This window comes from Haemorhous mexicanus, chromosome 3, assembly GCF_027477595.1.
Source record: "Haemorhous mexicanus isolate bHaeMex1 chromosome 3, bHaeMex1.pri, whole genome shotgun sequence".
Lineage (NCBI taxonomy): Eukaryota > Metazoa > Chordata > Aves > Passeriformes > Fringillidae > Haemorhous > Haemorhous mexicanus.
In genome coordinates this window covers 39,513,657-39,538,180 of record NC_082343.1, presented here as the reverse complement: position 1 = coordinate 39,538,180, position 24,524 = coordinate 39,513,657, and the positions used below count along the sequence as shown (strand labels likewise).

Sequence of the window (24,524 nt, the reverse complement as noted above, 5' to 3'; positions counted from 1 at the left end):
TATAATTTTTCTTTTCTTTTGTCTTAAGCTAGTGTTTGTAGAAAGGGCTGGCTTGACAGCTCTGGCAAATGAAATAGTCTGCCTGCCCACGGAATATGTGCTCCCTAGACAGTGGCAGTCCAAACTTCCACATGCTGTTTTTTCAGTGTGCTACAACTTTTCTTGGGGGAGTGGAGACAGGAGGCAGGAGGTAGGGTCCTTTTACGTTCAGGTCTTTGCCTCCAAAATGTGCAAGTGTCGTTGGAAAAATGGCCTGTATTTTCCTTCTAGCACAGAAAACAGGCAGCTAAAAAATCGGATGAGCTCAAGCTTTGGAAAACCCGTATGTATTCTGTAAGCTATTGTCAAGATTACAAATTCAGTCCTGCTGTGTTGCAGTTAGCGCTGATGACAGATGATCTCGTGAACTGAACAGAGTTTTTCTTGCTCAGTGCCAAGACAAAAGGATTTTTAAAGAGTTCTGAGTTCTGCTGAACCTGCGAGAAAAACTCCTGGAATGATATTTGCATGGAAGTGGGAAATAGAGGAATTTAAAATATTAAGACTGGGTCTTCTTGTGTTTCCCTTTAAGAATGATGATTTTAGCACATACAGTTCATTACTTCAGTTTGTCTTGGTGATGACTTTTTCTGAGATACATGTATTAGATGAATTGTGATCGCTGTGAATCACCCAGGGCTCCTAGACAAATCACCCAAGACAGTCAGTCTTTTCAGCACAGGACTGTGTATTTGATTTCCAAGTAGTTTACAGGTCTCCTGGTTCATTTAGCTAGTAGCCTGAAAATCATGGAAGATCACAGAATCATACAGCTGTTCTTTAGTGAGCAATGTGAATTCACAAATGTTTCAACAAAAATAGCAAGGCATTACAAAATTAACGTATCCATGACATCTTTTAATTTAAGAAATCTTTGCTCTACCATGACTGAAAATGGAAATACAGAAGGACATTTACATCATCCAAAATAAAGCATCTGGCTTAAAAAGTTACAATACTTCATAATCACTGTTGTTCTCTGTAGTTACACAAGAGGTTTCCTAGAAATGTGTCAAGACCACCTCCACTCAAAGCAGCTGAAATGATCCAGTCCAGGCTCATGTTGCTGCCATCCCTCAAGTCTTTTCCTCCAGCCAATGCTATCACTTGTAATGAACCAATTCAAGGAGCTGCTTGCTTGAAAGCTAACCGTGAGGTTTGGACTTTTGGGGTGAAAGACGTTGTCTGCTGTGAGGGAGAGTTTTGCAGACTTTGATTTGGCAAGGAATCTGTGATTGGGCTTGCAAAGGCGAGAGTATTACTAGGCAGAAATGAAAATTGCAGTATGTTAAGAATGAGAAAGCACAAAAGAAAACACTGGAATTTTCTCTCTGGTCATGAAAGTCACTTGGGGTACTTGTGTTCTCTGAATGCTGTTTTGACTTACAGAATCATTTCTCATAGCTTTTTGTGTCAGACTATGCTAGCAGTCTGAGAAACAGATGGAAATTCTACTGGTTTTCCTTCTGCAGACTGTAAAACAAAGATGCTTAAATTACTGGTGCTCTAAACTAATGAGCCTTTTCAGCATCTAAGTCCAAGATTCATTGCTGCTTTTAATGTTACTCTAAGAAATTCATGGTTCATTTATATAACTCTAACTGTGCTGTCAGCATTGGTCTCATACATGCTGCTCTCCTTTAAATGAAGTAGGGACAGTGCATAGGTGAAAATGGAACACATCTCACTCATCATCTCAATTAGACTATATAATTCCTACCTGAAGAATCAATATTTTAGCAGGCAAAGAGCACTATGCTTTGCTTTCTTGAAGCCTACATATTGTTCTTAAGTTTTAGAAATCAGTAATCCAGAAAAGAACTAGAGAGTGAGTTTGCATTTGAAGGTATAAAGAATATGGTTCTGTTGTGGACACATTAGAATGTATTAATAAATTAGAATTGTGATCCTGCTTCATAACACTAAAATGTTTCTTTTTTGAAACCTAATAAACCCCCTTTTGCACGCATGCACAACTGATTTTTAAATTTAAATTTACTTTTCTCCTGTTTAAATAGCTTCATTTTTTACATAGTTGGTTCTCTGATTCTATAACTGTGGCCAGGTAAACTCTGAATTATTCACAGAAGTGATGTAGATTGTATATTTTTACTGCTGACTGGTTTGCCTACTCTAAATACTCCTCATACCTGAACAAGGAAAAAAGGGACTAGATTTAGAGCATGGAATTGCTGAAAAAATGCAGAATAGTCTAGAATATTTTCTTTGCTTTGTTGAGTTTGGCTTAAGAAATAGCCAGAAACTGCCCATCTGCAATGGATTTCGTGTCTTTATTTCTCCTCTGTGTTGGTCAATCATCAACAGACACATTTTATGAAGCCATAAGATGGTGATGACAGTTTTCTTCCCTAGGCAGTTTATTAGTTGCTAATTCTGTTTAGTAGGAACTTGGATCAATTACAGCCTTGTCAAGTTTCCAGTGGGACTAGCAGATCTTTTTCATTCACTTTAATGATATTGACATAGTGAATTTTGTGCCAGTTCCATTAATTTCAGTAAAACTTGCTTTGCCCACTGACATTGAGTGTATGTTTTGCCCTGTTTGCTGAGACATTTACAAGCCTTTCATAATTACACCAACTTAAGAAACTTGGAACCTATCCTTTTAACTTTTCTTTCCCAGTAGAGATGAGTGTCTCTTCCTTTTGTTGTAATCAGAATCTGTTCAAAAAGAGCAAAAACTGAGTTTGTAAAATGTGTGTTATAGGCAAAATAGAGATAATAGAGACTTCTCAGGTGGCTGTGGGATACTGCCAAGATTAATTTATCTTCTGTTATTGTTTGGGAAAGAAGAGCAGGCCATGTAGCCAAAGTACACGGTACCTTTGTGTATGCAGTTATTGAGACTCTTTTGCATCGCTGCTTGTGTTTATATGAAAGGTTTATATATGAAATCACATAAATCCATGGACATAAGAGCTGTTCTTATGGTGGACAAGCACTACTTTTTCTCAATAAACTTAATTCTTAAAGTAGAAAGCAAGGAGAAAATCAGTCTGCTGTCTTCATGAATCTAATGTATTTGCTATCTGGAAGCTGAGTATTGGCACAGAACATGTAGCAGTGAGTGGCACTGGGGAGCTCCAAGGTCTTGTACAATAATAAAGAAAAAGTGTCCTCCTCTGAAGGCTAGGACTACTAATACATTAGTAGCTGGATTTAGATTGATACCATTTCTTCTTTGATATATATTATCAGATGTTGTGTGCATTACATCAGTGTTAATTCTAGCTTTATTTTTCAATATTTAAACCAGTTTGTTAAATTCAGGTTGGTGCTGTTTGTATGTGGTAATTGCTGTTGTTTTTATTGAAGTCATAAACTTTAATGAACTCATACAACACTTGGCATAAATTAAATACAAATAGTCTTAAATTTTGACAGATTTATGTAAAGGAGTTTCTCTGTCTTCTTTCTCTTCCTATGTCATGAATGAAATTTACTGATCAGCCCTAAGTTTTAATTTTTATGCAAGTATTATATCTCCTTTGTAATGGTGACTGGATAAAGCTGACAAGTTAATGTTCACTGTACAATGATGTGCAGGAAGAAAGTAATCTTGAAAATGTTCTTCAGAATAGATATACTGGAGGCTAGGAGAAGATATTTCCATGAAAGCCTCCTGGACAGTGAGACTTCAGGCTGACAAAAAGCTTAACACACTGATACCTAATGAACACTCTGAAATCGTGAGAAATGCGAGACATTTCAACTAAACATTTTTTGCCATTTTTTGCGATCTTAGGGCATGGAAAGAGTGTGACTTCATTGATGTGCTTAAGGCAAATGATTACAGAATTAGATTGTACACTCATTCTTCACTTAAAACATTAGGACAGGTTACATGTCATCACTCAGCAGTGAGATCTCTGGGTCCCTAAAGCAGGAGCAGCAGAAACCTCACTGTCACCCATGACAGCCTGTGTGCAGTGCAGTAACCTCTCCCTTGTGCCTGCAAGAGGGTTTCCTCTGGTGCAGATTTGGAGGGATCAGTGACTGCATTGCCTTGCTGTGAGAGGTCTAGGCTGCTTTGGGCAGTGGGCCCCACTGGCCAGGGTGCCACATGTGCCAGGGGCACCCCTGGGAAACAGAGTCCAGCAGGAATGGGGCTCTTACTGGTGGGGGTCTGTCAGGGCAGGGCCTAATGACCTGACCCCGTCCCACAGCCCAGCCAGGGAGGAGAGCACCTGGGGGGCAGCCCTGGTGCTCCCACTGTGCTGCAGGCAGCCCTGGCCCAGCAGTGCCCAGGGCAGGGCAGGGCTGTGGGGAGCTGGAGCCCAGCCCTGCTGGGGCAGGGACTGACACCTCTGGTAGCTGACATGGGCTCCTGGAAGGTGGGCTGGTAGGAGGAGCTGTGGGGTCTGGCTGGGACCTGAAATGTTCTGTTACATTCCTTGAAGCTCTTGAATGCAAATTCTAGAAAATTCAGTGTTTGTATTTTTTGCCATAAGTGACTGTGTTACCAATATTGAGTGGGCAGTATGTCTTACAACAGTAATGCCCTGAAATACAGTCTTGGAATGTTTAGCCAGAGTTGTTCTCCAGGAAAGGAGTACCAAGGACCTCAAGAGTAGCTGTATTGTTCAGGCTGAACATCTGGCCAGCCTTGTATCCTATCTTTGACAGGACCCTGGCAAAGCGGGGAGAATATGGACCCAATCATGTAATTTCCAGTTCCTGGAGTTGGCATTTCTCTTTACTAGCTCCCAGGGCTTTATTCCATGGAGAAAACCCAAAGATACTCACTTTCAAAATCTGTGTAAGCTTCTATCACCTATGTGTCTCATGGCATGGGGTTCTACAGCTTAACAATGCCTTGAGTACCCTTTTTTGTTTGTTCATCCAAGCTTGCCAACAAAGTTAATTTAATGCTCTCTAATGTGTTTATTGGAAGAGACAGTGAATAACTGTTTCATAGTCATCTTTTCCATGCTGCTTATGAATTCATAGTTCTGTCACATTCCTCTGTTAGTTGTGTCTTTTTCTAAGCTGAATATTACCAGTTTATTTAATCTTTCTTTATATAGAAACACTCTATGCTTTGATTGTCCTTTTTACCTATTTCTATACCTCTTCCAGTTGTTCTGTGATTTTTTTAAATGAGTGAACCAGAACTTTGTGACTTTCAGGTTTTGGGTCCACAAATGTATAAAAATTCACAATGTGAAGAAATTTTCTTTGATGTTCTGCTCTCTTTCTAGTAAATTCAGCTTGCCTTTTTTACCTCCAGACACTAAGTTGATGTTTCCATAAGTTTACATGCTAAATCTGTCATCTTGCTCATAGATGGTTATAGTTTAAAAATAATTTTGAGGCAAATAAAATCTGAAATGTTGTGTGCATTTTTCCGCACTATAAGAAGCATAGAGTGTTTCGATATTGGACTGGTATTTTGGAATTAGGTGTCCCTGCTGCATAGGTTTTTTTATTTTATTATAGATGGAATAAGTAATAATAAGAGCCATAAGAGCTGTGGTCATGGACTGGGACATGCTGAAACTATTGGAAGTTTCCAGGTGTTTATTGAAAATGACAATCTAAAATGGTAGATGGAAATTGCTTATGCTACTCCTCTTGTTTTGGCACTGTCCTGTATTCTTAGGGGACTTTGATGTTGTTTTCTGACACTTCTGACAGCAGTCAAAAGATTTTTGTAGAACATACTGAAGCCTTCCAGGCTATTTGAGTGAAGGTGTTGAGGCAAGCTACAAAGCCTCAATGCAACTTTATTCTCCTGTGCAAAGATATCTTTTCAGAGATGAGACAGGGAACTTGCTAGAATTGAGGGAGAATCAGTGAGTGGTAGCAAAGATAATAACATTGCAGAAGAAATAGCAAAATATACTGTGACTGTTAAATGAAAAGATTGGAATTTATTCCTTGGGTGTGCCAGACACTTATGAAGGGATACCTTCTGAAGGTATATTTATAGAGGTATACCAGACACAGATAAACAGAGGAAAATAGATAAAAGAAATTTGAGCATAGCTTCCTTATGGAAGAATTCTTTGAATATCAGATGCACCACGACAGGAGTTTTTTTTTTTTTTCCCCTTCATTATGCTCTGTCCTCCAACATCAAGGCCATGGAGAGTGAGCACAGTTACAGTAGTTCCTGTGATAGAGCTGAAGCCCTCATCCTGGGCATCCTTGGGGATACAAGCATGTGGCTTTAGGTCTTTTGCTAGACTTGCCTGAAAGTCAGTGTATCATTTTCAGGGAAATTCAGCAACAAATACCAGTAGTATTTTTATAGTGTTCATCTTTTCACTTTTCTAAAAGTAGTTCGTTATATTGTTTGTCTTATCACTGTAGGTTGTGAGCTCCAACTTTTGTCTTCCTTTTCTTTTCTCCTCATCCCATAGATCTGTCTCATTCTAATCCACAGAGCATTGTTCTATCAGAGAGGCTGAAAAGGATGGTTTGGAACCTTTAATTTTACATACCGGAACCACATTCTTGATTTTTCTGCCTGTGTGTGTACTTTGAAAAAATTAATAATAAAGATTTTTTGATTTTTTTTCTTAGCAGCACTGGCTGTTACAGACTGCCTGCTACCTCCCATCTCAGTTTTAATCACTTTGTAGAATAAGCCAAGATTACTGTTCAGAAAGATGGCCTTAAATGACTTCATTATCCTAAACTGCCTTTGGAATGCCATCATCCTGGTGAACATTAATTCACTTTGATGGCTTTTTGGTGTTGCCCTAAAGATGTTCCAGCTCTTTGAATAATGATGGTGCAGGGCTATTCTCTTCCCTGTCTTACCACAGCAGAGTGGCTTGGTTTGTCTACACATTAGGTACCCTCCTTGAATTAGCCCTGTGAGCTTTATGATAGCTCAGCATAGAGGCTGGAGAGGAGACAGGGCTTGCTTTTCAGAAAGGGTGCCATCCAAATCATTAGTTATATTTTTAAACAACTGTTGGACCACATGCTGTGTTCAGTCCTGTGATTAACTAAAGTAAGAAGATTACTGCCATTTTTTTCAAGAAGTTTCTTTTTTTTTGTATTTTTTTTAAATGTTGTTTTGTTTTTTGTTTAACCTTCAGACAGTTTCTTTTCTCTCTCAAATGTGTAGATCTTCATTTCAGTCAAGAAGGTTATTCTGGTGCTTTCTTTCAGCTTGTGATTCTTCAGAGTCTAACAGAGAACAGAGTACTGGAAAATTCTTGCATCAAGCCAAAAAACTTGAGATGCTTTTAGTCAAGTAATCATTTACAGTCTCTGAGCCCATTCTTACGTAGCAAAGAGATAAATTGCCAATCTTGCCATCTACAAAGCAATTTGCACAGCTACAAAACATCAGAAAGGGAATATATTAATTTTTGCAGATATAGCAAATAGATGCAATGTCCTTGGAGGGATGTCTGGATAAGCATGAGCATATTTATTGAATTTATAAATTGCTAGGTAATTTCCTTTAGTTTGAATTATTGTGGCTTTGATGGAAACTAATTATTTTTTCCCCTCATGTTTAATAAAATAGTTTATATGCTTCTCAGGCAGGACTGCTAAGCTTTATAATAACCTTTTGCAAGCTACTTCAGTTTATTATTAATATGTAGTTGAGACAGCATGTTCATGAAATAGCAAGCTTAGTTAGTTTCCAGTTTACCCATTGTTTTTTTTTAATGTAAGAATTGAGCTGAAAGCCATGCAAGAAGCAGATAGATCAGAATGACATGTATTTAAATGTTTTCATCTTTACTAAATAACTGGAGAGAAGTTGCAGCCATGAAGGAACTAAAAAGAACAAGGGCTGAATTCTGTTCGTGTTTATATTAGCACAAATTTTGAAGAAAGTCCATGAACTTTGTAAGGTTATTATAGCAGTACCTATATGATAGCAGTACACAGGTGCAAACAGAAAAAGTTACTGTAACACTTCATTGTTCAGGTTGTTCACTTAGTAAAGTGCTCAGCAGCTGAATGCAAAGCTAATGCTTAGAAAGAAATTGAGCCTTGCAGTCCCAGCAGAAAAGGGAGTTGTTTTGCCATTTGGTGTTTCCCCAACAGAAGCAAAGTTGTCATATGAAAAACAAAATCTAGAACTTTTGCGTGTTGTGGAAAGTTCCCTAAAGAGTATAGAGAAGAAAGGGACAAAGCTATAAACATGTTAGAAAGCCTTAGCAGCAAAGGAAAATGAAATTGAAGCCTATTCTTGGTAATATGTCATAGGATAAATATGTAATGAGATAGTATCTAAATATTCCATGAAATGCCAGATGCTTGAATTGATGCTTTAATTGAAGCATCAATTAAATTTTGATCAAGTCTTTTGTATTCAAAGTATAAATCAAGCTGATGAATTTACATCATATCTAATAGTGTTTCTTTATATATTTAGTGTAATCTCAAAATGGGATCAAGAAGTTTGTCTAGCAGAGAACCACGTTAAACAGAAGTGTTTGAGCTTTGAGTGTGCTACCTGCCTGTAACATATGACTGTCGCAAAATGAATGTGGTAGATCATAGCCACAGTTTTATGTCCTTGGCAAAATCTGAATTTGAGCTCATGACATGGATGAGTTTTAGCTTGGGCATGTATCTAATTCTACATTTAGGGCCATAGGGAAAACTTGAATTTTCATAGACAGATAGAGTAGATAGGAGAAAAGGCAAAGAATTTGAACAATGAATTGCATATCACCCCTGAAAAGGTTGTTTTGAATGAGTGACTTTTATGTGATTGTAATCTGCATTTTAATGCCCCTGAAAAAGAAATTCTACAGTTTTATTATTTGAAGGAAATTTATCACATTTTTATAGTGTATTTATGGCTTTTGCAATATAAATCCAACTGTATTCTTTCTGAAGGTTGAGCTAAGCCTTGTCCCTTTTAAAGACATGGCAAAATTGTTATTATACACAGAGGCTTTTTCAAGGCCAATGGTAAATTCAATACCAAAGAAAGGTGGGTAGCCAAGAAAGGCAGGAGCAGATGGGCAGTTTGCCATCAGTATAAAAATGGGGCATGTGAGAAATGTCATAGATCATGGCTCATACTGTGACTTAAATCTGCCTTGGGGAGTGCTAGCAAACGTGATGGCTATTTAGTAGGTAAAGACAGCCTTTCAGGGCAACCCTCTCCCCAGTGGGTCCTTACTGAAAGTAACAAGTGTGCTGAGCTTACTGCAAAGCAAGTGTCATTTTCGGTGATAGAATATTTTAGTGTGTTTGTGGACATTTCTGTCTGTAATGCATTGCACATGCACATCTTTAGGTCAAAGCTACAAAATTTGGTCCTTTGCTGTTTATTTAGAATACGTATTCTGAGCAGCTCTGCTGTATGTTTGGGGAGTTAGGTTGTAGTGAGGTCTGTGCATCTTCCCCATATCTCTCCACTACAAGAAGAAGGAATTTTGCCTCCAGATCATTAAGTTCTCTCTGAAAAATTTGTTAGGATGTAGTCTGGACAGCGCTGATGACTTACAAAAGTTATGGTAAGTGATCTATAGCTGACCCCTTGAACTGTATTAAGGATTACTGCTTACTTGACTTTCATTGTAATTGCAATTTTTTGATAGAAAAAATAGTTGTGGGTTTCCATTGTAGCTCTTGATGTCTGGCAAGGTTTCAATGACCAAGAAAGTTTGGGAACTATTATGTGCTTTTGATATACAATGACATTTGCCCAGAAATAAGCTCTGTAGGACATATATGTGTGCACATACATATCTCTTACAAATGCCAGCAAAGGTACCTATTGATTTGCATGTCTACCAGTAGTTCATTCAGTGCATGTTGGTCCACAAAATGAAACTTTTTTTAGTTTATGGGGCAAGGCTTGCTGTGTAACTGTTTTTGTGCAAATCTCTAAATAGATTAATATGGGAATAAATTCCTGTAATTAAAAAGTAATCTCTATATAGACATGAACATGCAGTATCAATCAGCTGATAATATGAGCAGGTGTGGTCTTTCATATAGCTTCTGCAGTAAGTCTGTTTTGTCTTGTTCAAATGTTAAAAAAAAAAAAAGAATAGTTTATTTTGAATGTGCTGTGGAAGAAGCACATACCTAATGTGTCTATTCCACTGGAGATTTTTTTTTTAATATAAATAGCTAGGAAACCAAGAAAAACAATTAGAATTACATTTCCTATACCAAGGGAATCTGGGTGTGAAGAATTATGGGAATCACTGTTGTCTCAACAAGTGTGTATAGGGACACATGGTGGCACAGAGTAATCTGGAAATGTTACCAGTTTATACTATCTGAATTTGCTATTTTTGCAAAGTAGAGTATCTATGTACATTGCTTAAAATTATACTTGTTAAAATATTACACATTCAGAAAACAAATATGGACCCAATTTTACTTGAATTTCGTAGGTTATTTTACCAGAATACAGTTTACACAGTAAACACTGTATTGATTTTTATTCATATGGAATATATTTAAGCCTTAAGCAACAGATGCAAAAATTATTAGGAATAACCTTTTTTTTTTTTAAGTACAATATGCATGTGTTACACAGCTACTGCTTTCAGGAAATAACTTAAAATGCAAATTAATATAACAGTGTAAGATCTGCATATCTCCAATAACTTCCAAAGTGCTAAAAATTGGTCACCATTTTGCTTCTCTCTGAGAAACTGGGAAACTTCCATATTTTGAGACCTCTTTGAATATTATTTTATGAACATTTCTGATAGTTAAAATAAATAAATTCAGATTTTTCAGGCAAAATAAATGCAGATGTCAGTGTAAATTTTAGAGGACTTAACAAAATGGTTGCTTTCTTGAGTGAGAGCTTCTAATAAATTGTTGCTACTACTTCTAGATTGGGAATGAGTCTGTCACCCTGAGACTGAAATTTCAGAGACAAATCTCTTTACCTTTCTCTGGATGTTTTGCTGTGTTAAGGCCTGATACTGTATTGAAAGCTTAAGCTGCACTTTATTTTTCAGTTTAGAAAGGGCTTGTAAGGTACTGTAAGACAGACCTGTGCCCATAACAATTTTCATCAGTTGATAGCCTGCCATAAGAGGCTTTTTTCCAGAAAATTTAGTTTCTTTTCTTCCTGAGAAAGTATTCCCAAAAAAGTTCGTTGTCAAAAAAGAAAGGGAGGGGATAAAACACCGGCACCAGAGAGATATTGGACTTCAGAGTAGGATGAAAGGTGATAATGGTTAGTGGCACTCTCTGGCATGCAGTCACTCTTTCTTGGAACTCTGTCTGGTCCATCAACATCTCTGTTGGTGAGGTGCAATGCACCTCCTCTGCTTTCAGGAGCGTTGATACCTCACTGAGGGATTTCTACCACCACCATGTCAAATTACTGTGTGGCTGTTTCATATTCAAGGTTCATCTTCATCTCTCTCACTCTTTTTACTTTTTTTGGGATTCTCTGCTACAGAACTGAGAATAAGAAGACAGAATTTCACTGTACCTTCATCCCATGTTTTATTTTACAGAATAATTAAAATTCCAAATTGGCAATCATTAAAAAAATCTGTAGTGATTGCCTACTTTAAAACAATTATAAAACTAGACACAGATTCAGCTAGGCCAGAATGTTTTTTGGTTTTCATGGAAACAGCCATCTCCCTGGATAGATATTTTAATTAATTTATTTTTAACCAATAATGTATATTGGATATAATATTTAATCTCTAAGATTGTCTTCCTATTGAACTGAGACTTTTGTGGTCATGGCTGCACATGTAAATATATCCATGTGTGTTCATAGTTTTCCTTCTGAATAGCTTCTAAATTCATAGGTTGACTTAAACATTATGTAATACAAAGGAGGAGTTCTTCCAGACATTTTCAAGTCAGATGTCATGATATTTGAAGGTGAGATGAGGAAAAGATATTCTCTGCCACCGAGTAATGGGAAGTGTTTTACATAACTGGGCTCTATTTTATCTAGTTTTTCGATTACTTGAATGCAAAAAACATTGAAGGACAAATAGAAAACATAGGAAGCCAAGTTAACATTTTTTATGTCTGCCCAGTCAGTTATAATGTTGATAGATTGTCCTTATATATCTTGTTGAGGAGATTTTTATTTTTAAAAATTATTTTATTTATTCTATAAACAGACTAAGAAAATGAAAATAAATATTTTGGCTTGATAGTGGAACAATAGGCAATGAGCCCAATTCAGTAGAATGCTATAGTAATATATCAAACAAAGAAAAGAGTAGGACAAAGCCTTTTCCACAAAGGTAGCAAATGAGAAAAACAAGCTCTGAAATAAAACCTGACAAAGTGCCATAAATCAGGACACCTTGATATCTCAACATTCCAGAAGGAGTCTGACCTTATTAATATGGAGATAAGGCAGCACAGGAACGGCAGACAGTGGGGAGCATTGCTGCTGGTAGAAGAGGTATCTGGTAATTCCAGTGAGAGGTGAAAAGTTAATCAGGGTACAGTAGTTTTCACTCTGCTGCTACAGGAACCTGGATGCAGCTCTCTCTAGAAAAATAATCTCTTTGATCCTTCAGAACTAGATCCTGCTGATGCTGATTTTTTTGTTCTCCCCACAAGATACCTGTTATCTTCTGCAGGTTCTGAAACCTGGTGTCCATGTTGTGTAGCTTTTGTCTGCACTGTATGAGGGCAGAAACATGTAAGGTGGCAGAGTAGAGTGGGGACTTGTTAGTTGGAGTGAGACAATGACAGCGATGAATTATTTTTTGCTGTTTGGTGCAAGAGGGAAAGGGGGAAAGATGAATATAGCTGAAAAAGTGAAAAAAAGAAACCATCCAGGAACAATTTACTTTGCCCAGTTAACTTGATTCTCTTACATTTATCTCCTCCACCCATAATGGTGTGTGTCAACTCCACTAGGAGTAGAAAAAATACTTCCACAACAATGAGGACAGATCTGGAACAGATATCACACAGAAAGAGAGTATGGGAGAGGGAAGTAGAAGATGGAGGTCTTAAATGCCTGCTGCTGTTTGTTTCTTGTCTTTATTTCTCTTGGTGCTCTTTTTTGTTTGCTTGCTTGGTATATATTTGTGTGCTTATATATATATGTATATATGTGTGCTTATAAATTTATTGTATTTTTAAATATTCAAATATTTGTTCATTTCTTGTGATTCAGGGAAGCTGAAGTCAATATGGCAGTCCCATCTTTACTCATAATATTACATAACACTCAGCCAGTAAAGGAAATTTCAGTCAAGTGAAGTTACTTAAAATACAGTATGAACACTGTCATTTAATTCAAATACAGAATTCTGTAAGATAAAAACCATGGTACCTAAATTACCTCTTGAGTCTTTCACAGGAAAGAAAGCATAGATCAGATACATTTAATCACTATAATTAACTAGTTTACCTTTATATCTCTGATTAGCTGCAGATCATAAGCCTCTGTTTTCCTTTATATCTCTTTACAGTAGAATATATATATTCCTATTGTGTATGTCACATTGGTTGTGCTCTTTGTGACAATGGAATTAACTTCTTGGCCAGATGGCAAACCTATTAGTTCAACATGTACTTGCAGTGTAGTTAAAAATTCAGAATGAGCTAAAATTAAATGCTTCCCATATGAGATAATTTCTTTTCCTGAACTTGTGTTAATTTATAACAGAGTTAATAAAACTTTTTCTTTAAGTGTATCTTGTCAGAATGAGTGAAAGCAAACTTTTAAAAAAAAAAGAATTTGAAATAGTCTCAATTTGCTGTTTACACTTTATGGAAGAGAAACTGGTAATTTGTGATTTATGTAAAAAAAATTTGTTATTACATTCAGGTTCAGTTGCACCACCTACCTTTGACTGTAGAATTATTGCTTTATAGGAACATAATGTGATAATGCTGTAATTGATGGTAGATAGATTCTTAGCCTTTTCCAATCACAAGATTAAATGCTAAAATCTCATTGAAAAGCTTTAATGTAATGTATTTTGCCTTATTAATTTGGATAAGAAAACACATGCTCCAGGTAGAGTGATGAATTTGTAATCCTACAGAAATGCACTTAAGCTCAAATTTTTGTCTAACAGCTTCCCTGATGGAGTCTATGTGCCAGTAGCCACAACTTTTTATTTTTAGTCTTTTTATTTTTGGTCTTGTCTCATTTTGAAAGTATCTTAGCAAAACAAAGCTGTATGCATGAAGCTTGAGCAGACTGTACATATGATCATTTAATGCACCACAAAAAGGACCTATGCAAACACTGTGAATAAACTTTCTTCATTGCTTTAAAATTTTACTTAGTTTCTCTTAAAGCTTTATTAGTAGCACTATTATATAAAACACTTTCTTGAAAGAAAGTGACTTGTAGTTGAAGCTGTGCTATCAGCATCTTGCATTACTTGAGTACATTACTAGAATTTTTTCCTAGTTACTGATCATAAAAAAGTAAGTTATAGTTAACTTTGAACATAACAGAGGCATTGCCATTTGTAAATTAGACTATTTTAATGTAATGTAATTGTAGTGTAAATTAGTGTAAATCAGTGAATTCATCTGTATAGAGTCTGATCTGCCTTCATGCTGCTACTTCGCACTGGCTACTTCTAATTTCTCTTTGTGATTTAGAGACATTTATGTTGGGTGTTCATGGTCATTATTACATGTCCATTTGTGTGTATAAATATGCATATTTAAGAATATAGATATATACACAGACACACACACAAATTAGTAACTGTTCTGGAAAAAGAATCTACATTACAAATGCTCTCTGATTTCAGGAAACATGACAACATGTGGGTAAGACACACAGAGATGTTTTGGTGCTTTTTGGCTACCTCAGTGATATGGAGTGATCTGTCACAGACATGCTTCCACTGATATTGTTAGGTTTACTGGATTTTCTTTCCTTAACACATAAAAACTTATTTATAATGTGCTCAGAAAATAGCTGCCCAACATTTTGCTGATCTCCTTTGTCAGGGAGTCTGAAACTCTTTGATGTTGCAATGGTAAATGCCATGGTTTGCCAGAGCACACTGTCCTGTCCTCTGTTCTCAAATGCTTCCTGTCCTGTATTCAGCCTGATAAAAGATACTGAATATCTGGATGTTACCATCTAAACAGGTTGTCTCTAGGCTGGAATGTGCCTTAATAGCATGACAGGGTTATTGTTAAAATTTAGAATATTTATAGCTGTTATAACAGTTATGTTCTAAACATTCAAAACACTTATAGCTCCTTTAGGAGCCTCCCCTGAAAAGCTAAAGCTGTCTTAGTTATTGCAGTCCTGCCTAGTTTGGTGCAGAATTATGCTGCCAGAACAATATGTATTAGACTGATCCAGAGGAATTGGGATGAAATCCCAATGATCTGGAATCATTGTAGCCAATGGACACTTCTGTGTTCTAGCTTACTTTTGTATTCAGAAGTGACCAGATGAAAATAAAAGCTGAAATAAAACTTGAAATAAAAACATGGCTTCAAGTACTTCAAATGTGGGATGTCCTCCCCTTCCTGGTGAGACATTTAAAATTAGTCTGAATTATCTAAACGGAAAAGTTTTGAGCATGTTTAACCAGCAACTAAGAAAAAAATTACAATTTCTGCCTTCTTTTTAACTTAGAATGTTCCATTTAACTTTCACAGAAATATAACTAATCTTTAGATTAAAAGTTGCGCATGTACAATAAACAATTCATTCCACAAGAGATTTAAGAAATTCTTGAGTCAAGGTTAGTACAAAAATGTGATTTTGATGAATGCAAGTATGGAAAATAGAGTATTACTGTAGACTATTTTTTCCCCGCCTGTTGATTTTGAAAACAAGAGAATTGTTGGCTAGGAACAGATGCAGTATGGCAAGTTACTACAACTGCTTGTTTTGTGTCCATGGAAGATTCTGATTTTTTATAGATTCTGATGTTTCTGTCTAGTTTTTCATTAGGAGTTAAGACTGTCAACATCAAAATTAAACTAGGTGTTGAGAGAAATAGGCCTACAATTCAGAGTAGGGCTTTCTGACTGCTTGGTTTGCATGCTGTAGGCTCCAGAAAGATACATAAAGGGTGTAAAATTTGAAAGAGCATTTTCTGCTAGAAATTTGACTTCTACACTCTAGGCCAGTCGTTTTATCATCTGCTATATACCCCCCTGCCAGCTGTCCTCTGATGATTATAATTGATTGTAAATGGACTGTTCTGCAATATATTAATGATTTGCATCTTCATGTAGTTATTAATTTCATTCTTTCTTAAAATACTGCCTTATGGGATCCAACTCTTGAAGGGAAATAATAGACCAAATGTTTGTTTACTCAGTTATTAGTTGCTGGGTTTCATCTGATTTTTGAAGAGTTTAGTTTTTAATTTTATTTGTGAAATAAAGTTGTACATGGAAAGTCTATCTGTACATAAAAGATGTAATATATTAAAGTACTGTAAGTGGAACACAATTTTTTGGTGCTTTTTTTCTTTGGTTTTGTCCTGGTGAAGTAATGGCTGTAATGCTAGCTGTGGTAGGAGTCCTTACTTAGAGGGTCCAGGTTTAAAGATGCACAGAGGGATATTGGAATATAGAAGTCTTACTCGCACTGTTTTTTCATACTAATGAAGTATTAATAATCTTCTGAATTGGCTGTTCAGGCCAGGTTCAGATTGTTCAATACCTTTTTTCTTTTTCTCTTTTCAGGAGACAATAGATTTGAGTAGAGTGTTATTTTTAGGGTAGACAATGGCCTTTTTTTGACGTTGCCAGATTATAATACTGTCGTACATTATGCTGAAGGCTGAGTCGATATATCATGATGTGAAGTCAGGGCCCAATTTTGGGAAAATGGCACATGAGCACTTAAATGTACTCAGGCTTTTCACCCCTTCTCTTATGCCAGTTTTGGTTGACAAATTGCATCAGAGGTTAGTTGGTTATGTTCTGGAAACCTTTTTGTCTTACAGACGTCACGTTCTGAATGTTAATATCTTTCTGCAGTATAGAACCCTGTGTGGAGGAGGTCCAGATAAGTAACCTCTAAAGCCTTGGATTTCTTTCAAAGTAGTTTATTGGTTTTCTATTTATAGCCTTGTGCCTGGCCATGTGTTATGTGCCTGAGCTGTTGGATCAAAGGTTTGTTCAGAGAGCAGTGAAGCCAAGGCAGCTGCTTCACTGTGTGTGTGCTCAGGGCCCACAGCCCCCGCCCAGGGCAGGGATTCCTCCCACCCCCGTTCCACGAGGCTGCTTTCTGCTGAGCCCTGGGTGTGCGGGAAAGCAAAGCTTTGGACTGTATTTCCCTTGGTAGAGGCACTTAATTGTGTCTTTCTCAGCCAAGAAATCTTGCATTTGGATCTTCTAAAATTTTTGAGATAATTATATTAATCTTTCTACATAAATCAAATACAGATTCAAAAGAAGCTGGGCAGACAGGGAGACTGCTGGACAGTGTGTCTTCTTGTTTGCTTGGAAAACACATCAAAGGATGTGTTCTTTGGAGAATTAGTTGGTGATTCTCTTGTTTCATTGGGTAACTATGGGACTAAATATTTACTGTTGATTCTGCTTTAAACTGTCTGCATTCAGTCTTGAAAGGTAAACAAAATATGCCAGCTTGAAGTAGAGGCTAAGGATTATTTTTTCCTTGCATGCAGTTCAGGCACTATAGCAGGATGTAGAGATCTAAGTCAACAGAATGTGCCATGATTTAACATGACCAGGTTGTTCTCTGCTGTAACTCTTGATACCTTCTGTGGAAAAATGGAACTATTTAAGAATGTAGAAAATACATTCTGCAGCTCGGACTCATGGTGTGTCTAGTCCTGTACTGTGTGCCTACCATGTGCCTACCATGTTTCCCATCATCTCTAGCAGAGGCACATCCCAGCCTGTTTTCTCTAGCATCTGATGAGGTTGTATTTTTGAAAGCTTTGTCTAATCTCTTTTTAAACCTCCTGCTGCTGTTTGCTTTTACGGCCTCCCTTGGCAACAAATTCCAGATGCTGAATATCATCTTCATAAAATACTTTATCTTTTGGAATCTTAACTCCTGAAGTTTCAATAAACATCCACTGTTTCTGGAATTGTAGTACTTGGTGGAGAATTCTGCCATCACTATGCCTGATGTTCATGTGTAGATATTGTACCCCTTGGTCATATTTCTTCTTCTTTCCAACCTATACACTCCTACCCTTTTTTGGTCTGTCTTCCTAAAACATCTGTTCCAGCCTGTTAATAGTTGTGGTTATTCTTTTTCCTAGTGGTTTCTCAGTTCCTATATATGTGCAACTGCTTGGTCCTACCTGCTTGTAGCTCTTTTCCTTTATTGAAATTTATCCTGGTTTTTTTGACATACTCTCTAAAGAGTCAAGAACATTTTTAAATTTTAACCTGGTCTTCAATTTGTACTGCTTTGGTTTTGATTGAAAACTTAATAAGAACTTTTCATTTCTGTTCCAGAATTTTGATTGTTAAAGGAGACATGAGCAAAACCAGTTAAAAGCAGAATCCTCTGGATCCATTCAAAATGCAGAATCCATTCTAAAATGTCCTCCCATTTTTTCAATGAACTTCATTTTTCAACCAGCTTTACACCTTTCCTGTGATAATCTGGACAAAGTTGCTGTGGTTTGTTAGAAAGCTTTTAATAAAGGTGAGAGTATACATTATTTTCAGCTTCTCCAGCAGGACAATAGGGCTTGTGACTAGGAAAGATAGAAATCAGACTTGATCAATGTGACTTTTGCATGACAAAGCTTCTTACCTTCTAGATATCTACATATTTTCTAGAGACTGAAGCTAGAATAACTAGCTCATTGTTTCCCGACTTCTACTGTCTTTTACTTTTTCCAGGCTGCTGATACTTCACTCAGGCTTATGAGTTCTCAGGGGTGAGTCCTAAAGGTTCTCTGTTAGTTTCAGCCACTACCTTAAATATCCAAGGATGAAACTAACTAGGTTCAGCCAATTTAAAATAACTTACCTTAACAATCTGTTCCTTTTAAAGAGGATTTTAAGTGTTGATTGGCATTAATCATACCGGCTGGGAGATTCAAGGCTGCAATGAAGATTATTAGTGTATGCAGATTCCAGATTAAGGGGAAATAGTATCTATAGTAATGTTTTTCTCTAATAAACACACATGACCAAGGGTAATCAGGAATGATTGCTAATTCTTCAAGTCCAGTTCCTTGCTGTCTTTGGCAGGTGTACTGCAGCACCCCATAGAAACTGACTCACAAACAGCTCTTTAAGTGCTGTTGAGCAGTTACGTGTTTCAGATGAGTGCTTTTGTTGTCACATTTGTGCCCACGTGTGTTGCAGGAAAGAGCAGACTAATGAAATGACCAAAGATGTGAAAGCCTGTCTCTTAGAGCCTGAATTGGTGTGGTGTGTAAGTATTGCCTTCTTCAGTCTGTAAGTAGGTATGAAAAAATGAAGCACAAGTTCAAAGCCATGACATGTTTTGTTATGTAGTCAGTTTTAACAGTAGATGCAGCATTACAATTTCATGGCTCCTTTTTGGGGAGAAGACATTCTGGTACTGCATTGGAGGAAGAATAAATTCCTGATTAAAATCTCAGTCTCAAAGAAATGCCTGTTGTTTGTGACAAAACTGAAAGCTTCGGGAGCCAGTGAAGTGTTCTTAACAGCTTTTGAGCTATGTGAGTGCAGTAAAGATGGAGGCCTTTTTCTTGCTCTTATTCTCAATTCTGCATGGGTATCACAGGTTCTGATAAGCTTAATTGACACAGGCTTTCCTTTGTCTTAATAATAAACAAGCAGGTCCTTCCCAGATTAAACTTTAGTCTGAATAGTACTGTACTGAATAACCATTGTGCAGCTTTTGGCTTTTCTTCTCACGCTCTCCCTAGAGGTATAACACCATGAAAATATTCCCATGCTTTGTTTTAGTAATGCAGTGTTTTGGTGGATTTATTTTAACTTAGGTATTGTTTAAGCTAGTTGAACCAGGTGAAAGAAACACATTTTACTCACAGTATTTTTGATAGTCTTTGTTCCTGCAGGAGTTTCCTTCCAATCTTCCTTAAGCCCTGAACAAATCTTTCTCTCATGCAACAGAATTTCTGGGCTTGCTCATCAGTACAGTCAAACTTGTAGGGAGTCTGGCCCAGGGCCTCTTAGCATCTATAGCAGCCTTTGAATATGTAAAAGAGAGAATGAAATGCTCTGTTCACTGTTTTCCATGAGTACAGGATGGGAAAAAAGAGTTGTTGCAGCATAAGAGATTTAAGTTAGGCATCAGTCAAGTGCTTGGAAATGGGATGGGGTTGCCTGAAAAGACTACAGGATCTCTTTGAACTCTGGATTTTTGAGGACAGGCTAAACAAATATCTGTTGGAATTAATATTTGTACAAATTAACTATGTATATGGACAGATGGATTGCATAAGTTTTAGAAGGCTTGTTTGATGCAAGTAGCTGAGTTTTATTCTTTCTTTTCTAGTATAAATATGAATTTTAATGCAAACATTTTCCAAACATTAATTTATTATGTAATATATAGATTTAAAAGCAATGAAAAACCTGCCACTCAGCAGTAATAAGTTCAACATGATCTGTGAAACTTTTTAAAATCGTCTTTACTCTCTTTAATTTTTTTTCTGACTCGTCTTTACTTGACCCTTCAGACCTGTGGCTGAAAATGTAGAGTTAGGAGAATCACAAACTTGGAATTTTTGCTTTATTTTATTTACTATTTTGTGCTATCCTTGGTTCAAAGAAAAATTACTGTAGTCACAGGGGGGTTTTTGAATGTTGATTTAAAAGGTTCCCTTTGCTATTTGTAACCATACTGTTAAGCTGGTGCTTAGGAAAAAGTGAGATAATTAATCCATTATAGTTGTCAAAGAAAACTGCATAATATAAAGGATCTGTGAAATAAGAGCAGTAAGATAGGTTTGTGTGGTTCTGTTTTTATTTTAGTGCTGGTAGGATAGCAGTGTTCTTACTAATGGTACCAAGCTTGTGCTGCTCACAGTGAGCAGTACTCACAAACTGCAGAGCTTGACAAGCTGTATCCATGAAAGAACAGGGGTTTAAACTTCATTCAGTTTTCAGCTGCAACACACAAGTCAGGAAACCTTGAATATGTTCCCCAAAATTATGTGGAATGGAAATTAATGTTAGATTAGGAGGATCCATTCAGAATTATTTTGACCTCCTAGAAACTGCTGCCAAAAGATTTCCTGGTATTTAACTTTAAGCATCTGTTGCAGCTGCCCTTTTTCCCCCACACCCCATCCTTCCTGTGATACCATATTATTTTTGGTACTCTGTAGATTTTATATTGATTTGGCCTTCAAGCTCTAAGCAGGCTGAGAGGTTTCCAGAGGTGTGTTATGACTTCCTACACTGTGGCCACCTTTCAGTGAAGCATTGCCTGCTATCTCCATGACTACTACTGGCCCAGCCTCGAAGGCTGATGCAGTCCCTGCTGATCCAGTGATCCCACTACTCTCCGTGGTTGTTGTGCAGCTTGCATGGCAGCGTGACAAGAAGATGGGAGTTACTCCCTGGAGCAATAGCACGAAGTCTTTCACACCATGTGGCAGCTAGGATGCTTGTGCTGCAAATTTATCCAGAGTAACTCAAAATTAGTCCCATTGTGTAGAAAGATGGCAGTTAGCCTGATTTGGGAGGAAAAAGAGCCCGATGGTTGTGAGCTCTGCTGGGTCACATCCCCTGCTCCTAGGGACTAGAAAACAAGCCCAGGCTCTTTTTGGTTTGCTGGTTATGGGAGTAGCTTTGCTGCCTTGCTGCCATGGTGATAATGCAGGAGGAAGATGCATTAAAACATTTCTGTGAGTACACTGGCAGTACTGCAAAAAAACTGTGTGAGACAATGGCATCCTAACAGCGATCTGAAGTGTCCTGATGAAGAAGTGGCATACAGCAGTGTTCCAGATCTGAATACCTACTTTTCTTTGGCACTTCTTAGTTTTTCTTGCTAGTAGTATGAGGCAATGAGAGTGTTGAATGATTTTCTCCTAAGTCCCACTGTGCAGCCTTAGTTCTGGACACCCAGGTGCAGTAGTTTACAACTCTTTTCAAATGTTGGCATGATTCTACCTAGCAGCAGGAAAAAAAAAAAGTTTCCAAATTTATTTCTTTCATGAGTTGGCTTTGTTATGGCTGAAGAGCATTTTCTTATGCTGCATTTTGGTAATATTTTAGTTAATATAATAGAAATACAAATTTAAACATATATTTGAAATGTGTAAAAGTGTCTAATATGCATTATATTTAAAATATGCTTATAACCTGAACCACACATTTGGTGTTACTGTTAAAGGCTACATTTGTCACTAAATTTCGGATGAGTTTTTCCTGTTTGTCTGAAGAAGTTGTTTGCTGTGTTTTGTATTTTCATGGACTGAAATAAAATGTTTATATCTGATTTATTCTGAAATGAAACATGAGCATGTTTTTCCGGAGAAGTGCACTAGCTGGAAAGTATTGGAATTTTTTTTTTTTATTTAAAAAAAGAGTTAGACCTTTTCTTTAGGTGTGTGGGAAAATGTCCTTATTACTCTGAAACTTATTGCCTCTTAAACAAAATATCAGGAACAATGGAAATACTGTGAAATTGGTTATCAGCTGCAAGCATGACGTTGTTTCCTTTCCCTTACATTTTTCATGCTTTCCCACTTTCCCATTACTTTATGAGGCCTTTTCCTCTATGTGACATTTTAATTATGGAGCAATAATGAAAATTAGAAAATTACTATTGCAACAGAAGTTAGAAATTGATGTTTTTATATTTAGGTGTGGTCTTGTTTAAATTTACTTCAGTAGGAAACTGCACAGTATATTTGTTTGAACATTTGGTTTCAGAATAGAATATACTTTATGCAGCTGTGTGAATTGCATGTCAACAGACTGTCTTTAGGAGGTTTCACATTTATCTAGGGCGCTCTGATTTATTGCTGCAAGATTTCATAAGGCAGTGATATGCCTTGTTTTAATATTTAATCTGAGATTTGGAAGGCATTGCCTATCATACTGTGCAACAGTTTCCCATTGTTTCCTTGAATCCCATTTGTCATCTGTTCATTTTATTATCTGTGTTCATTATATTATAGATATTGTGGGGCAAGGACTTCCCAAAGTGTCTGAGTGGCTGTGACAGTCATAGCGACAATGTCAGTGTCAGGTACTTTTTGTAGCAATAGAAAAAAAAGACTTGGCTTTTCAGTCTTCTTACAATGACATGTTTTATTTCAACCAAACACAACAAAACTTTTAAGTGCCATCCCAAGTGTGTACTTTACCTGTGAGCTGCAATCAGAAAATACTTAGTTAATGTAGGAGTCATTATTTTAATGCATAATGCTTTCCTTGTGGTACAAACAGAAAGCAGTTTAAATTATGAATATTATTTGTGACATGAATTATTAAGCAGTGTCTGAGAGATTTAAAATACATCTCAAGGTGATACATGAAGGACAGTTTTGAGAGTGTTTTCATCTTGAGGTGTGTTTCATGTTGACAACTCTTGCAGTAAGGTCTTCAAAGAAATTTAGATCTTATGTAGAAGTTTCAGAGTCTCAAGTCGTTGACTAGAATGTGCTCATGCCATTAAAACTTTTTTAATCTTAATCTCTTTCAGTCCCAGCAAAGATGCATTGTGATCTTTGCACTGGTATGCTGCTTTGCAATTCTGGTTGCACTGATATTTTCGGCAGTGGATATTATGGGAGAAGATGAGGATGGACTCTCAGAAAAGAACTGTCAAAATAACTGTCGGTAAGAGGTAACAAAAAAAACTTCTCTTTTGGGGTGGAAAGGAACATATGTGTGTTACATCATGAAGTAATTGTCATGGTCCTGTGGTGTTATTGGGAAGAGCAGCTAACAGAGGAAGAAAATGGTTTCTCATTTTGAATTTCTGGTTTTGGAGGTTAGTTTAACAAAATTAAAGCACACTTTTTGAAGTTATTTTTGCTGTGTGTTTTGAGCAAGACTCTTGTGTTAGATCAATTATTTTGTAAGCCTGAGCCAAAGTCCATTAAGTTTCAGTAATTGAGTACTGAGGTGGATCACATAGTTCCCAATTCTTTCATGTCTATTTCTCATCAAGACCTCTTCTTTCTTTCTTTCTTTCTCCAGAAAGGTCACTGGTGCCTTTTGACCTAAGATTGCTGTCCCTTCTGTGTAGGGGGAGCTTTTCTGTTTCCCATTTGATGCATTCCTGTTATAGACACAGTGGCTTACCTATGAACTGTAAAAAAAATTAGTGATATGTTCAGAAAGATGTGTGTTGACAGTGTTGAATTAAGATTTGCCTCAGACACCTGCCATGGCTGTGTATATCTTTTAACGTTTGGTTCTGTTAGTTTTAAATAGGTGATTAGTTTTTTGGGCCTTTCATTTCCTGACTGTGAATCTCATTTTGCTGCACCTCACTGTCAGCTTCCTCCATTAATCGGTTCATTAGTGATGACCAGTGCTTTTCCTGGATCATCTTCTGGGCCTCTCCTGTCCACCAAGCTGATGTAAAAACCATTTGTAGGCTTCATTCCCAGTTGTATTTTGTTTGGGATTTAATAAAAACTTTTAATTTT

The 24,524-nt window shown here is 36.9% G+C and overlaps 1 protein-coding gene across 1 annotated transcript in view; it reads left to right on the top strand.

Annotated features, from left to right (window-relative positions):
- Positions 1-226: 226 nt before the first annotated feature.
- Positions 227-24,524, top strand: part of PLD5 (phospholipase D family member 5) — a 120,566-nt gene continuing 96,268 nt past the window's right edge. Inside the window, exons 1-3 of the mRNA XM_059843280.1 lie at positions 227-322; positions 1,025-1,195; positions 23,570-23,706. Of these exons, the coding sequence (XP_059699263.1) occupies positions 227-322; positions 1,025-1,195; positions 23,570-23,706 (404 nt within the window). The remainder of the gene's footprint in view (positions 323-1,024; positions 1,196-23,569; positions 23,707-24,524) is intronic.